At 45.0% G+C, this 14,205-nt stretch overlaps 2 protein-coding genes and 2 non-coding genes across 4 annotated transcripts; 2 read left to right on the top strand and 2 right to left on the bottom strand.

The window, feature by feature from the left end:
- The first annotated feature begins 285 nt into the window (after positions 1 to 285).
- Positions 286 to 5,606, top strand: LOC135495999 (glutathione hydrolase-like YwrD proenzyme). The gene is made up of 9 exons (XM_064785080.1): positions 286 to 398; positions 757 to 1,064; positions 1,611 to 1,817; positions 2,081 to 2,321; positions 2,552 to 2,723; positions 2,980 to 3,139; positions 3,946 to 4,054; positions 4,458 to 4,602; positions 4,925 to 5,606. Exons 1-9 carry the CDS (start codon positions 302 to 304, stop codon positions 5,166 to 5,168), a joined length of 1,683 nt encoding a protein of 560 aa, XP_064641150.1. The 5' UTR covers positions 286 to 301; the 3' UTR covers positions 5,169 to 5,606.
- Positions 5,607 to 5,661: 55 nt separating this feature from the next.
- On the bottom strand, positions 5,662 to 13,995 carry LOC135495989 (uncharacterized). Its single transcript, XM_064785068.1, has 14 exons — positions 13,935 to 13,995; positions 13,503 to 13,638; positions 13,040 to 13,111; positions 12,404 to 12,475; positions 11,959 to 12,030; positions 11,713 to 11,787; positions 11,188 to 11,253; positions 10,665 to 10,739; positions 10,161 to 10,235; positions 8,281 to 9,868; positions 7,662 to 7,877; positions 7,037 to 7,190; positions 6,398 to 6,529; positions 5,662 to 6,087 (listed from the first exon to the last, which is right to left on the bottom strand). The coding sequence occupies exons 1-14, from the start codon at positions 13,990 to 13,992 to the stop codon at positions 5,801 to 5,803; spliced, it is 3,078 nt and encodes a 1,025-aa protein (XP_064641138.1). The 5' UTR covers positions 13,993 to 13,995; the 3' UTR covers positions 5,662 to 5,800.
- Positions 12,171 to 12,242, bottom strand: Trnad-guc (transfer RNA aspartic acid (anticodon GUC)). Its single transcript has one exon. It is a non-coding gene; the product is annotated as a tRNA-Asp (tRNA).
- On the top strand, positions 13,240 to 13,311 carry Trnad-guc (transfer RNA aspartic acid (anticodon GUC)). Its single transcript has one exon. It is a non-coding gene; the product is annotated as a tRNA-Asp (tRNA).
- Positions 13,996 to 14,205: the final 210 nt, after the last annotated feature.

The following is a 14,205-nucleotide window of genomic DNA, read 5'->3' on the forward strand; positions in this document are numbered from 1 at the left end:
TCACAACCCTCTCATGGACTGAGGACTGGAACTCCTTCCACACACACCAATTAATTCTAGACAAGTCACAACCTCTCCTGGACTGGACTGAGGACCGAAATTCGTGGTTCACGAGTCATAACCTCCTACCCCTCTACAAGTTGTACAGCGTAGCGGATCGGAGCCTTTTACAATTAACAATAGGCTACGATAATGAGACTGAACAATACATGTGTCTCCGAGATTTTCAGCCTAGGCAGACGACACTGATTCACCTATTTCCCCAGAGATGGCAGCAGCTGAAGGGAGATGATCAGCGATCATGGCCACGTCTTCTTGGACTTCGCGCCGGTCTTCTGTCGTCTGCAAACATGGCATGGTCTCCTCCTCCCAACCCCTAGCTTCACAGATAGGGATAGGTAAGGCCCAATGAACTAATATACACCTGGCATCGGTAGAATATTCTCGAGCTTATACGCTGTGAAACATTGTATTATCATAATGTTATGGATTACTTGGTACATACTATGTACATATCAACATCATTGAGCATGTATGGAACACCTTCGTCAAATTGATGTAGAGGGAAATAAGGGTCCCTCAGACATATTGGTCATAACTATGGATTTTTGACAATCTTGTGTGCTAATCATTATTCATAAAAGGTGCCCTTGCAATAAACATAATAGAAAATACTTTGTGACTGAGCGGCAAAACGTGAGGACGCTGGATGTGACGACGTCTTCGCTTAGATTGATTATCGTTCTTATGTTTCAGACATCTTGAAACATGGTGGTAATGCAGCAGATGCGGCCGTTGCCATGGCAGCAGCTTTGAATGTGACAGAACCATGTGGGACAGGGATTGGAGGAGATGCTTTCTGTTTGTTCTACGACGCAGAGACGAAGACAGTGAAGGGATTAAACGGGAGTGGGCGGTCTCCTGCTGGTCTCGCTCTTGAGAAGGTGCACTCTGAAGGTTATCAACCAAGTGAGAAGCTTCCTGTTGGTCATGGCCACACTGTCACTGTTCCTGGGGCGGCCGCTGCTTGGGTTGACACCGTGGAGAAGTTTGGTAGCGGAAAGGTACTTCTTTTAGTTAACCAGCTTCTGACAATAACTGTGTTACAGATTTTCATTTCTTTTCATCTAACATCTCTGATCACCAAGCATGTAGGCCTACTGTACATTGTAAAGGGAAACTTAAGGCAGAAGCCAGGGCTGAGTTGTTCAAATGTATTGTTAGCTTTAACGGAGACGTTAAGTTTTAACATGAAAATTTTAATGGGTCTAAATGAAAGAGATAACGTCCTTAAGGATACTTAACGTAACTGTTAGGGATAACGTGGTGGGCCAGATTAACATACACAGTGTGGCCGGTAGGTGTCTCTGCCATCATGCAGTGCATCACACTACTCTTGTGCACTATAGGAATATTTTGACCACCAAGTCAAAGCAGATTCTGTTTTTTACCTCTTGGCTTCTGCCTATTGTTTTGAGCCTCTGCTTGTCATATGCAGAGTCCTCGAGGTTGTCAGCCCCATATAGAAACCCATCATTACTGAGATAAGAAAGTAAATTGCAGGGCACTCTAAATGTCTTTCTACCTAAGTTGAAAAACATTGATTACAGCTCTCCCTTGGTGACATTCTAAGTCCAGCCATACGACTCGCAGAGGAAGGTTTCCCTGTCCATGGCACAGCTTCTGTCTTCTGGGAGATGGGAGCACACACTCTGACTGGGGAGACTAACCCACATGGTGGAACCATGCTGCTCAATGGGAAGCCACCAAGACAAGGAGAGATCATGAAATTACCATGTCTTGCCAACACGTTTAGGGTAAGTATTAATCAAGCTGAAAGTGAAGGTCTGGCTGTGGCTAGCAGTCCTGTCCAACAAACGAATCTATCATTCTTTGAGGTGGTATGGCGAGAACTTTATGGTGTCTCTTTTTCAATGTGTTTATTGAACAACATTTCGACTAGTACCGGGGTATTGTGTATTGTCTCGGTTGAATCTTGTTACTGTACAGATCGTGTTGTTATTAATGTGCCTATCATTATGGTACCTGAGTATGAACATTAGCTATTGACTTCTTGCAGACTTTGGTCGCCGAAGGGAAAACAGGTTTTTATTCGGGAAGAATTGCCAAGGCTATCGTAGAGGCTGTTGACAGGGCTGGTGGAGTACTGACCGTGGAAGATCTGGAAGCTCATGTGACGACATTCGAAGATCCCATCTCTGTTGATTATCAAGGTGTTAGGGTTTGGGAGGTGCCACCAAATGGCCAGGGGATTACAGCCTTGATGGCTCTCAATATCCTGGAGGGCTTTGATTTAAAAGGTAGGTACCAGTACAACATATCAATGGGGCAATTGGTGATGTTGTCTTGTCCAGGATATTTGGAAGTTTGGTGTCTGGGGTATTCGGCTCGCCGAAGGATCTTTATGTCCTTGAGTAAGACACTCAACTCAAAACTGTCTCCGCAAATTTGTTATTTGTAGTTAGTCAGTTACAAGGCATCAATTCTGAATCCCAAGTACATGTAGTATCACAGTTATACATTCTTGCAGATACTAAACACAACAGTACAGAATATCTTCATCTCCTCATCGAGTCGCTGAGGTTAAGTTTTGCCGATACCCTGTGGTATGTGACAGATCCAACGGTAGTGGATGTCCCGGTGAAGGGGATGCTGTCCAAGGAATACGCAGCAGAGAGGAGGAAGAAGATTTCCAAGAACAGGTTAGTAAGTCATTTGGTGTCCTCACAATAGCACCAAAGTCCTGGATTTGTTTGGTAAATTAAGGTGTGTTCTTAAGCCTCTTGATCTTGTCATCCCCAGTGTGTGGTCAAGGTAAATCTCAGATGCAAGTCCAAAGTATATGTATTGGTTTAATTCCAAGAGTTTTACTTGTGACAATCAATGCTAAATGGCTCTCATTAGTACTGTTTTATGTTGTATTTGTGTCGTGATGATTTGGCCATCTTTCTTGTACAGCTGTCTGTCAGGATGTGATCGTGGCAGCCCAATGTCTTCAAGTGATACTGTCTACTTGTCGGTGGTGGACACGGAGGGCAATGCCTGTTCTTTTATCAACAGTAACTACATGGGTTTTGGTACGGGATTAGTGCCAGAAGGATGTGGATTTACCCTACAGGTATGTTAGCTTATTGACCATTGCCAGTGTAGAATTTAAGCAGATTTATCGAAACTGCAAAATGATGTAACCTTTGAAATGCTCTGCAGCCTGTCCAATATCCTTGCTTTGGAGTAAGTTAACCTTATTCTGAGGCAAGATATTTATGAAAACCAGGCCTGTCAAAGAGAAGCCCAAGAAAACCAGGCCTGTCAAAGAGAAGCTCAAGAAAACCTGGCCTGTCAAAGAGAAGCCCAAGAAAACCAGGCCTGTCAAAGAGAAGCTCAAGAAAACCTGGCCTGTCAAAGAGAAGCCCAAGAAAACCAGGCCTGTCAAAGAGAAGCCCAAGAAAACCAGGCCTGTCAAAGAGAAGCTCAAGAAAACCTGGCCTGTCAAAGAGAAGCCCAAGAAAACCAGGCCTGTCAAAGAGAAGCTCAAGAAAACCTGGCCTGTCAAAGAGAAGCCCAAGAAAACCAGGCCTGTCAAAGAGAAGCCCAAGAAAACCAGGCCTGTCAAAGAGAAGCTCAAGAAAACCTGGCCTGTCAAAGAGAAGCCCAAGAAAACCAGGCCTGTCAAAGAGAAGCTCAAGAAAACCTGGCCTGTCAAAGAGAAGCCCAAGAAAACCAGGCCTGTCAAAGAGAAGCTCAAGAAAACCTGGCCTGTCAAAGAGAAGCCCAAGAAAACCAGGCCTGTCAAAGAGAAGCTCAAGAAAACCTGGCCTGTCAATGTGGTCTCGATGAAAATCCTGTCTGTGAATGGGGTTTAGATGAAAACTGAGGTCTATATTAAAACACAGCACAACCCTAACCTTCATCCTCTCATTTCAGAATCGAGGCTGGAGTTTCTCCCTTGACCCCACCCATCCTAACTGCCTCGCTCCATGTAAACGGCCATACCATACCATCATTCCAGCCATGATTACAGACACAAAGGATGGTGAGTCAAGTAAAGCAACAACTGATAATCTATTGGCTTTGCTTGCCCTCGCCCTTAAATCAGTTTGTACTAGTGAACAGATGTTTAAGACATTGTCACAATCTACCGTTTTATAAGGAAGTTGGTCTTTCCTTAGACATAGACTATACGTGATACAGAACTTTAATTTACACAGAAAAAGCAAAAAAACAAACGAAGGTCTTTGGTTTATATGTTTCTTGCCAACATTCAGCTAGGCAATTCATAGACAGCAACGTGCAGGTGTGAGGTACATGTGTATTGTGGCTTGTGTCTGAATTGAAGTGTGGTAAATTTGGAGTCGAACTCACGACTTTCTAATCACCAATCAAGGATACCAATCCAGTTTGGATAGCACCATTCTGAATGTGCCTTTCTGCTCTAGGTTCCCTGCTTGCCAGTTACGGTGTGATGGGTGGCTACATGCAGCCTCAGGGACATGTTCAGGTGTTGCTCAATATGCTAGAGTTTGGCATGGATCCACAACAAGCCCTCGACCAGCCACGCTTCTGCATTGGACCAGGACATCAGTAAGTGAATGTGTTTATGTTGCATTGTCAAAGTATTATCAGTTAGGTAGAAAGTATTATTACGTGTCACTGCCTTGTATCACTGCTATATTTGTCATCATGTCCTTGTCTGGTGTATCAGTTTCATGTCCATGTGTGCTTAATTGGGCTTATATTGAGTATCAGCAGCCAAATGTTTGCAGTAATATCTCAGTACTGTGACCAGCTTGTGAGCAGTGTGGGACGGCATGAATTCCCAGTTGGTGTTGTCTACTGGGACTCCATTGTGGGCCTCTGACCTATTTCATTCCTTCTTTCTAATACTTCTCCCTCTTGACTCTAGGGGTGCATCTGGTACCATCCAATTTGAGGACGGAATTGACCCTCGGACCCTTGAGGAGCTTCAAGTGATGGGTCATGATGTCCATGGACCAGTGAAAGGTCTTCAGAAGAGGGCATTGTTTGGGCGTGGTCAGGTCATCACGAAAGGTGCCTGGTGGTCACAAAGCGACAGGATTGCCAATGAGCCTGGGGTATGGTGGGGTGGAGGTGACCCACGAGCTGACAGTCTTACCATTGGATACTAAAGTTGTGTCTTGTCTTTAACAAGGTGATTGCATGTTGATTTTGTATTGGTTGTGATCTGTTATAACTCTTGCCGTCAGTTCTGTTTACACACGTGGTTTATCATGTTTAACTCCTGCATGGGATGAGAACTGAAATAAGTGGACTGGAATATTGTTTTAGGATTACGGCCGGGCTTGTAAAGGGACATCCGAAATCTAAATGCTTGATGTCTTTCGTCTTCCGATGTGCTAGGAGATTTGGTGCTATGTCTTGATATATTCTGGTGTAACAATCAGGTTGTAAATGTATCTGCAGTGTTCAATGGGTCAAACTCATTCTTGTCTGATGCTACAAAGTATGTCAAAGTTCAAATGTAAATGAGGCATGTGATCCCAAGAAAGTCCTGTAATTCCGCTGGTACGAGTCTTGTCGAAATATTTGGCAACACAGGTCACATTTTGTATTTTGCATTTGGACATCTACTTTTGCATGAACAATATACAAACTTTGGTATTTGGTATTTGAATATTTATTGAATTACAATAATGACAGTAAAAATTGGGAAAAAAAATTGGTATATTGTTTATAGAATTTGACACGGAGTCTGAAGGCAGGAGCCAGGTCGGTCGATCGTTTAGTAGAGATTGACTTGTTAGAAGCTGCTCATGCTGACCTTGAGGACGGACCTCTTCTTTCGTCGCCCATAGGGACCAAAGTTTCCACCCCCATAATCCCAAAACGGATTTTCAGACCTGCTGGCTGCTATCATGTTCCCGATGAAGTAAATCTTGACTTCACTAAGTCCACTCAGGTCAATGCCTTGGTTATCATCTAGGGGTAGCCATAGCCTCCAGATTGTGAAGGGGGTTGTACTCATGAAGATACGTTGGTTCACATCGTTTGCCCGGGTACTGATCTCATCAATGGAACTACCATCCGCTAGAAAAGAACATCAGATTGTGACAGACTTCTGAACCTAGTCTTTTGGAGACGGCCGTCTCTCAAGAGATCACCCTTACTATGCAGGAGGTTGTCCTCATGTCATTATGAGACGACCGTTTTCGGGAAGGATTTCTAATGGTAGAGACTTTCAATATGTATGAGATTGTCCTCGTGCCTTAGAGACGGCTGTCTTTGGGAACGATTTCCACTTGGTGTGGACTGTCCTCACTTGGGAGGAGCATATCCCCAAGTTGTGACAATCTCTGCACAATTTGTGCTAATGCACTTGACTGTCTAAGTTACTCACCTGTGCTGTATTTGAATATCCTGTTGAATGGAACACTGAGGAAGTTGTATTCGTTGCCCTGATAGAAGTCGTCAAAGTCACCTGTGTTCTGGACCACCAGCTTTATGTCTCGCCTGTTTCTGTTAGTCACACCTGCAATTGAAATTGTAAACTCTGAATACACACTGAACAGTGAGGAGTAAGGATGGAATACCCAAAACTGACGGATGGATCCTGATGGTAAGTATCTGTCCGAAGCATTTTTTTAACGACGAATGATCAGAGCAGGGAGTTGTAATCCTGGTTGGAGAAGCAACTGGCCCCGGGTCATGTTTTCTACTCCTCGTGGGACCAAATATCTCCTCCACACCTATCTCCACAGACACAGACATGCAGAGAAATGTCTTGGTTGAGTTCCAGTCCCGTTCCCAGTGTTTCCTTAAGGCCTTTTTTGGGTGGGGGTGGAATACTGGGTGAACCGACTGGAGTATTGGCTTACAGTTAAGATGAGCCCAGCGGGACTTAAGAGCCGTCAAGTGCATCCAACCTCCCTTCAACAGAAAGATCCCTTCGCTCATGTGTCTCGAACCCGCACTCGGGTGTGACTGATGATATGACAATAGTGTAACTTGCATCGGGAGAGGCAGAATCTTTTCGTACCTTTGAGCAAGACCTTGATCTCCTCTACCCTGACCCTCTCATACTGGTAGAAATCATCATCATTATCTCTGGTGATGTTCAGAGCAAGGATACGGTTTTGTTTCATCCTGGTGACGGGACAGTCATGGTCGAACTTGCAGGCGGCGCCGAATTTCTGAAAAACGGATTCAACAAAGACTGATTGGTGCTGGTAAGTAATGAAAAACACAGTCATATTGGCATGTGGTAGATGCTTTCTCCCTGCCTAATGGAGTGAACTGCGTTTGAGGAAGATCGAGCCAGCAAGGTTTTTGGGATCACATCTCACTAACGGCTGTGATGGCACAACAGACGACAAAGAACGTATGTCTTCGATCAGTCGGAACTACGAATTTTATTATACTACGTACAAATAGTGCGCAGGCCCGTAATTTGTTTGTCTACAAAGGTCAATACTGAAGTGATTTGTGTGAGATTAGACAGAGAAGACAAGTTCACCGAGAAGACAGCCGGTTGAGCTGGTTGTGACATAGGCTTACGCGATGTGTGAAGGATGTCGCGATTATTTACAAACTCGGGCTCACGACGTCAATGTTGAGACAACTTCTGACAGCGTGTGTGGCAAATCCCCGGGGGCCAACCTTACCGTATCAACGAGACTGACGCGCTCATTCATACTCTGTGACGTGCCCAACCTGACCATATTCAGTAGTTTCTTAGTCTTGGCAATGCTGATCTTCCCCAGCAGGTTATGCATGGTGTCTCCTATCTCTGGCATCTCCGATTGTGCACAGTTTTTCAACATGAAGTAGAAGTAGGTCCTGCAGTACTGGAGGAGGTGTTCCATCAACAGCATCTTAGCCTGTCAGGGAAGACAAGGCGGCACCGTGTATTAACGATTTGACAGGAAATGACAGGGGATACAGAAAGAGCAACATAGTGGTTTTCTGCTATCATTACGTTGTATCATTGATCGTGATATTTTGCGAACTGGAATGCAGCTGAATTATTTGAAAGGCTAGAATAACAAGAAGCACAAGGGCGTAGTGCTTCGGCGTTTATGTGTACTGTTGTGAAGAAGTTATGTTGATGGAGAAAGGCAACATGTTGTTGGCCTGCCGGTTTGTCAGTTAACGTTTATTCGTTGTTTCAGGAGGGGAGAAAAAGGAGTGTTTGAAGAGGCCAACGTTGACGCCAACACCCTCGTGCAGTAGTTGGTTACTTGCCGTGGCTCCATAGTGTCAAATAAGTATCAAGTATCCCACCTGGTGTTTCTGCATCTTCAAACTCCACAAGACCTGGGCGTTTTGGACCGCCTTGTTACCAAGCAACTGGAAGTCAGTCTCCACCCTGACCAGATACTCCTCAGCCAGGTCCATACGAAGCTTCTTCTGGTAGGCCTCAATGACAAGACTCGATTGCGTGATGAGCTGTTGCGTCATCGATTTGCCGTAATTTGCAAGTTTCTTGACAGCTTCCCTGAAGGTGGTTGAGGCGCCGATCTCGCGGACTGTGTCAGTGTCCAGCTGGGTGTCGGTCATGGCAATCATATTGTCCCACTCCACCATCTTGACCCTCAAACCCGCTGCTTCCTCGACGTCTTGAAGATACACAGATACATCAGTGTTTGGTCCGTTCTCACCAAGAGTGGCAGTGATCGCATCCAATCCTCTCATCAAGTTGGTTATCTTTACAATCAAGTCTACCAATTCCATCATGGCGTCGATCAGTTGTGTTATTCCGTCCATGATTGCTGACGGGTCCCTGGCTGCAGCTCCCGTGATGATACTAAAAATGGCCTTGATGAAGGCAAACGCAGTTTTCATAGCCATGTCACGTTTATACTTCTCGACGCCTCTCTCAAATGCTTCTTTCGCCTCTTTCATCTCCAACCTGGCTTCATCATAGCTAGCTTTGAACCTTTCCAACGCAATCTGTGACACCTGCAGTGCGTAATGTGATGCCTCGTTGTCTTGGACGGCTGACTCCCTAAGCCCGTTTGCCTGCACTGTCAAAGCTCGGAACTCCATCTCCTGGTTGACCAGCCGGTCCTGTCTCGCTTCCACGGCGGTGTACTGATCCTCATAGTTCTTACCATACGTGTGTAGATTGGTGAGAATATTGGTATAGGCGTCTAAAGACAGGTACGGGACAATTCTCGACTCGCTCCGCAACTCCACGTCAATGTCGAAAAGCGCCTTGGAGGCTTCGTTGCGAACATTCCGCAACTCCGTCACTGCACTTGTCCCCGGAGCTGAAGCGAGTGTAACCACCGATGCAAGCATTGGAAGCGAAGTTGCTTCAACTGTGGAGGAGTCAGCACGGTTCATCTCTGCACATTGTATCATCGCTTGTAGGACGTCTGGACTTGGGACCATTCCAGACGAAGACAACCCACGGTCATACGCGCAGGACTTGTCATAGTCGATGTTATCAGTCAGGACAACGAGCGGGCCGAACTTTGCGATAATCAGCCTTTTCTTCCCGGCCCTACTGGCTGCGTATGAAAACTGACAATCAGTTGCACCACGAAGTTGTTTTCCGTGCCTCACGTAAAAGTTTCTTGTGATGACACGTACTTGGTACCGGCTGTCTAAAGTGACATCGTCCAAAGCTAGGACGGTGTCTGCATACAGTGTGATGCTTGTCTTTTGCCCTTGGTAAAACTGGGTGACATAATTCAAGTCAACAAATAGGCCAAACAGTTTTGGCTCCGAGCTTGCTAGAAGCTCGTTGTGAGGCTTGTTGAGGTCGTTGAACTCTCCTCCTCCACACTTTCGGTAGCAGCTCCCGTCAATGCACATCTCAGCACTCCTGACACTCGAGACCTTCGCCAGCACTGTGTTACCAGACCTGCAGAAGACGACTATCGGTATCATGGACAAGATCGTGCGTGGATGAACTCAAAGACACGACAATGTCAAGAACAGAGACCAGGACAGGACGAGATGCATGGCGCTGTGGACACCATGCTCCACCAAATGTACGAGGAAGGATTAGCGCTACCAGAACCGATGTATGATATCTTATTATTAAGAAGCCATAGGCAAAACGGAATGCACCCTCTCCGTCCTATCATCTATGGACCAGAGACGAAGTCATTCGAACAGATGGAATGCCTCTGCTATGAATGAGGTTTACTTACAAGTCCAAACTTTTCAGTCGCTTCGCCACTTGGAAAAAATCCATCTTCAGGTTTGCTTTGCAGTTGGCCATGTTACTGTAGAAAGAAGATGGCGAATCATTGTTTCGATTAAGCTGCAGGGACAGATAAACTGACGTCTACCTTGTATCAGTCTCAGTGTTATACTAAACCTCGTCTTCTGCAATGCAACGTGACCTCGAGAGGGATCATCTGAATCCTGAACATCAGTGGATGTCGCCGGGGACATCCTTTTTAGTTCCGGTGTATTTCAGTGTTTCCGTATAATAGACAGCGAGAGACCATAACTTTCAATAGGGGAACACAGAAAAACGTATCAATCTATCTTTCAGCTTTCCGAAACAATTACATCACCTTCGTAAAGGTTGCGACATGCTGGCTATCAAAGTTAGGGTGAACAATTACAACCGAAAGCTCAGATAGCCCAGCCAAATCTTCGATCCCGGTTATTGAGAACGCTGTCAGTCCTTGATTGGCCCTACTCACATTTTTAAGACGTTACGCCCAACTTTATCGAACATCTTTTTGGTGACTTGTATCCCGACATTACCGCTAAGGTCACTGAAAATAAGAGAACACCAAAAGTAGTGTTGGCTCGGCCTGAAATGGCTGTCAAACAAAGCGTATGTCATTGTAAAAACCACAGCCTGACATGTAACGTGTCATCCTGCTCCAAAGACGTACCCCTCTTTTTACTCTATTCACATTCACCAGTTGACAGGGAGCTGATACACAGTATTTGTAGTCCAGACCAATGACGAAGTCTACAGCTCGATCTTAATCTAAGAGTGAGGTCTCTCTAGGAATGAATCCTTCAACAAGCTGTGAACCATTGGGTATGACCATTGTTTCCGAGACCGTACTTGGAGGAGTCACCTTCTTGTGGACTAAGATAGTAGATGTATTCGATTGGGCTCTAACGTTATTTGTCAAAAATAAACAACCTCTTCCCAATTGCAAGGAAATGAAGAGACACACGAGTTGGAGAGTAGATAGAAGTTCCACTTACAGAGCTCGGAGCCTCCGCGGCAACACGTCCTCACTCAAACTTCGAAGACCGCAGTTGGACAGATTGCTGAAAGAAGATGAGAACGACAAGAGCACAACTTTTCACGGGAAATCTTTCTCTACGGTCGCTTGAAACAGACTGCCAGCCCTTATTTCTGGGTGTAGGCCTCTGACGAGCACTCAGGCAACTACGCTTTACCCCATCCCAAATCAGGTTTGATGTTTTTGGGGTTTTATAACTTTGAAAGATCGCTATCAAGCCCGTAGTTCAACCAGATAACCTACTCACTGTATCTCTCCACATCTTCTGTAAGAGTATATGACGGGGCGTGGGAACCCATCGCTCCTCACAGCGCCGCCCTCTGATAACCAAGCGGCAGTTGATATACACATGTACTTTGACAAAACATTGAGAGGATCTCAACACCCTAGGTTTTAAATCTTCATGCTAAAACTATAACTTGTCGCTTTTTGATCTGTGGTCTTATTGGTCTGCAACTAATGATTTTAACTGCGTCATACTCACATTTCACGCAGAAGTGTACATCCGCTAAAGACGCCAGGTGGAATACTACCCATATTTGGGTTGCCAGACAGATCCCTGCAAAGAGGTTTAAAAAGTTTTTAAAAAGAACACCCAGTGTCAAAACATTTCAGTGTTCGTTATACTAATATAGATGTGTTTAAATGAAAGAGAAGAGAGAGACAGTGACACTGAGAGATGACACTGCAATCAGCTGGTATTTCCCTGGTGTAGTAGTAGCCTACTTACAATTCGCTTAATCTCGTCATTTTTGCAAATGTTCCCTCATCAATGGACGTTATGGAATTACTTCCCAAAAACCTGAAAAAAAAAATTTGTAGTGGAGGACTGTCAATCGTATGAGTAATACAAACAAAAAGTGTCACAAACATAACCGTGTTTTACAGTTCCGAGGCAAGCTGAATGCCTCTCTACTGCAAAACTAAGGGTAAAAGGACAATCTCCCCGGCCGGGAATCGAACCCGGGTCTCCCGCGTGACAGGCGGGGATACTTACCACTATACTACCGAGGATCGATGTATGGTAAACGCTACCATACATATTTAAAATACGACCCATGACATCATTTTGCGGCACATCAGGGGCTTGACAATTTAGTGATCGTTGCATCGGGGTTAACTAATCTCTAGCACCAAAGGTTTTAAACATCTGATCAAAACAGATCATTACTTACAACTTTCGGAGGTTATTTGCTCCTGCAAACGTGTTGCCTCTCAGACTGGTAATGCGGTTGTTGATCAAATTGCTGAAATCGATAAGAGTTCGGAAGGCTGTATTAGAACATGTTATGTCATTCGGGTACAGAGGAAGGCTGTATTAGAACGTGTTATGTCATTCGGGTACAGAGGAAGCCTGTATTAGAACGTGTTATGTCATTCGGGTACAGAGGAAGGCTGTATTAGAACGTGTTATGTCATTCGGGTACAGAGGAAGGCTGTATTAGAACGTGTTTTGTCATTCGGGTACAGAGGAAGGCTGTATTAGAACGTGTTATGTCATTCGGGTACAGAGGAAGGCTGTATTAGAACGTGTTATGTCATTCGGGTACAGAGGAAGGCTGTATTAGAACGTGTTTTGTCATTCGGGTACAGAGGAAGGCTGTATTAGAACGTGTTATGTCATTCGGGTACAGAGGAAGGCTGTATTAGAACGTGTTTTGTCATTCGGGTACAGAGGAAATCACGATAGTTAAAAAGGGAAAGCTGCTATAAGCTGATAGACTTGAGGGAATAAGAACACTCCCAGCAATGGCGAGGGGACAAACTGCCAGATATTCAACTTCAGGTTATGAGTCTCAATAGACACTTACATTTCATCGATGTCATCTAGTCCTTGGAAGACATTGGTGGGAATGCTGGACAATCCATTGTCACGTGCTATGCTGGAATGTGAGATGTGGTGTGTCAGAAAATGGACGGACGTTCATCAAACGATCTCTTTTCTCTTAGGACTATAGCCAATATCTTACATTCGTGTTATCTTTTAAACCCTGAGGAATTAGCGCATGAATCCTTGGTAGTATAGTGGTAAGTATCCCCGCCTGTCACGCGGGAGACCCGGGTTCGATTCCCGGCCGGGGAGACAATTCGTTTTGCACGACGAGTTGCAAAAATCGACTCGATTCCCAAATCACGCCAAAAACATCATGAGACGCATTTTTGATAACCACCATCAAGCCTATATACTATCATTTTTGTAACCAAGTTCATTGCGCCCTTGAAATTTACCAACGCTTTGATGAAGACATATGGGTGGCTCAGCGGCCTACTCACATCTTACGTGTGTCCGCTGGGAACGCAACCGTGGCCAAACTACTGAGGCGGCACGTGATCGTCAACCTTGCCTTATCACAGACACAGCCATTACCACAGCTGCCCCAGGATGATTCCGCTGTCACTGGAATCAAAGCTGCGAAGAAGAGAGGCTATTGAATATAGATCAAAACTGGCGCTTATTTCATTTTATTCAACCACAAAACAAAGAAAATAAAGCCCCCGTTATTGTCCCGAGGACGGATTAAGACACATGGGAAAAGAAACCAATAATCCTATGAGAATGTCATAGTAGCATATTTTCGAGTTGCCGATCGACACGTCGTCGCAGGAATTAAGAACAAGAGGCGTGGCGGAATGGATGGATAGCTTCGTCTGCTGCGACAGAGTAGCCGATGTATAAAATGTTAAATTGTTTTTGTCTCGTCTTACCTGTTAAGATCACTGCTGATATGCATACCAGGACAGGCACGTGCGATCTTGACGCCATGTTCCACAAGTGTTAGGTGGAGCTATCAAGGGCCTTATAACATGTCTCGATGTATCAAATACACTCGTCCCTACGATGCCTTTATAATACAATAGGTGCATCGGTGATGCACATCCAAGCTCATGAGGAGAGATTGAATCTGCTAAGTGACAATAACTTAAAGGAACTCTGTTTATACTTGAATACGAAGAGTTGTGAGTCACACTAAACCAG

Source organism: Lineus longissimus, chromosome 1 (assembly GCF_910592395.1).
Source record: "Lineus longissimus chromosome 1, tnLinLong1.2, whole genome shotgun sequence".
In the NCBI taxonomy this organism is placed as follows: Eukaryota; Metazoa; Nemertea; class Pilidiophora; order Heteronemertea; family Lineidae; genus Lineus; species Lineus longissimus.

Coding starts and splice junctions, on each gene's coding strand:
- LOC135495999 (XM_064785080.1), top strand. CDS start 302: ATGGCCACGTCTTCTTGGACTTCGCGCCGGTCTTCTGTCGTCTGCAAA. Junction 399..756: donor AGCTTCACAGATAGGGATAG/GTAAGGCCCAAT, acceptor CTTATGTTTCAG/ACATCTTGAAACATGGTGGT. Junction 3,140..3,945: donor GATGTGGATTTACCCTACAG/GTATGTTAGCTT, acceptor CTCTCATTTCAG/AATCGAGGCTGGAGTTTCTC.
- LOC135495989 (XM_064785068.1), bottom strand. CDS start 13,992: ATGGCGTCAAGATCGCACGTGCCTGTCCTGGTATGCATATCAGCAGTG. Junction 12,031..12,403: donor GCAAATAACCTCCGAAAGTT/GTAAGTAATGAT, acceptor TTTTTTTTTCAG/GTTTTTGGGAAGTAATTCCA. Junction 10,740..11,187: donor CCGCGGAGGCTCCGAGCTCT/GTAAGTGGAACT, acceptor TCTTATTTTCAG/TGACCTTAGCGGTAATGTCG.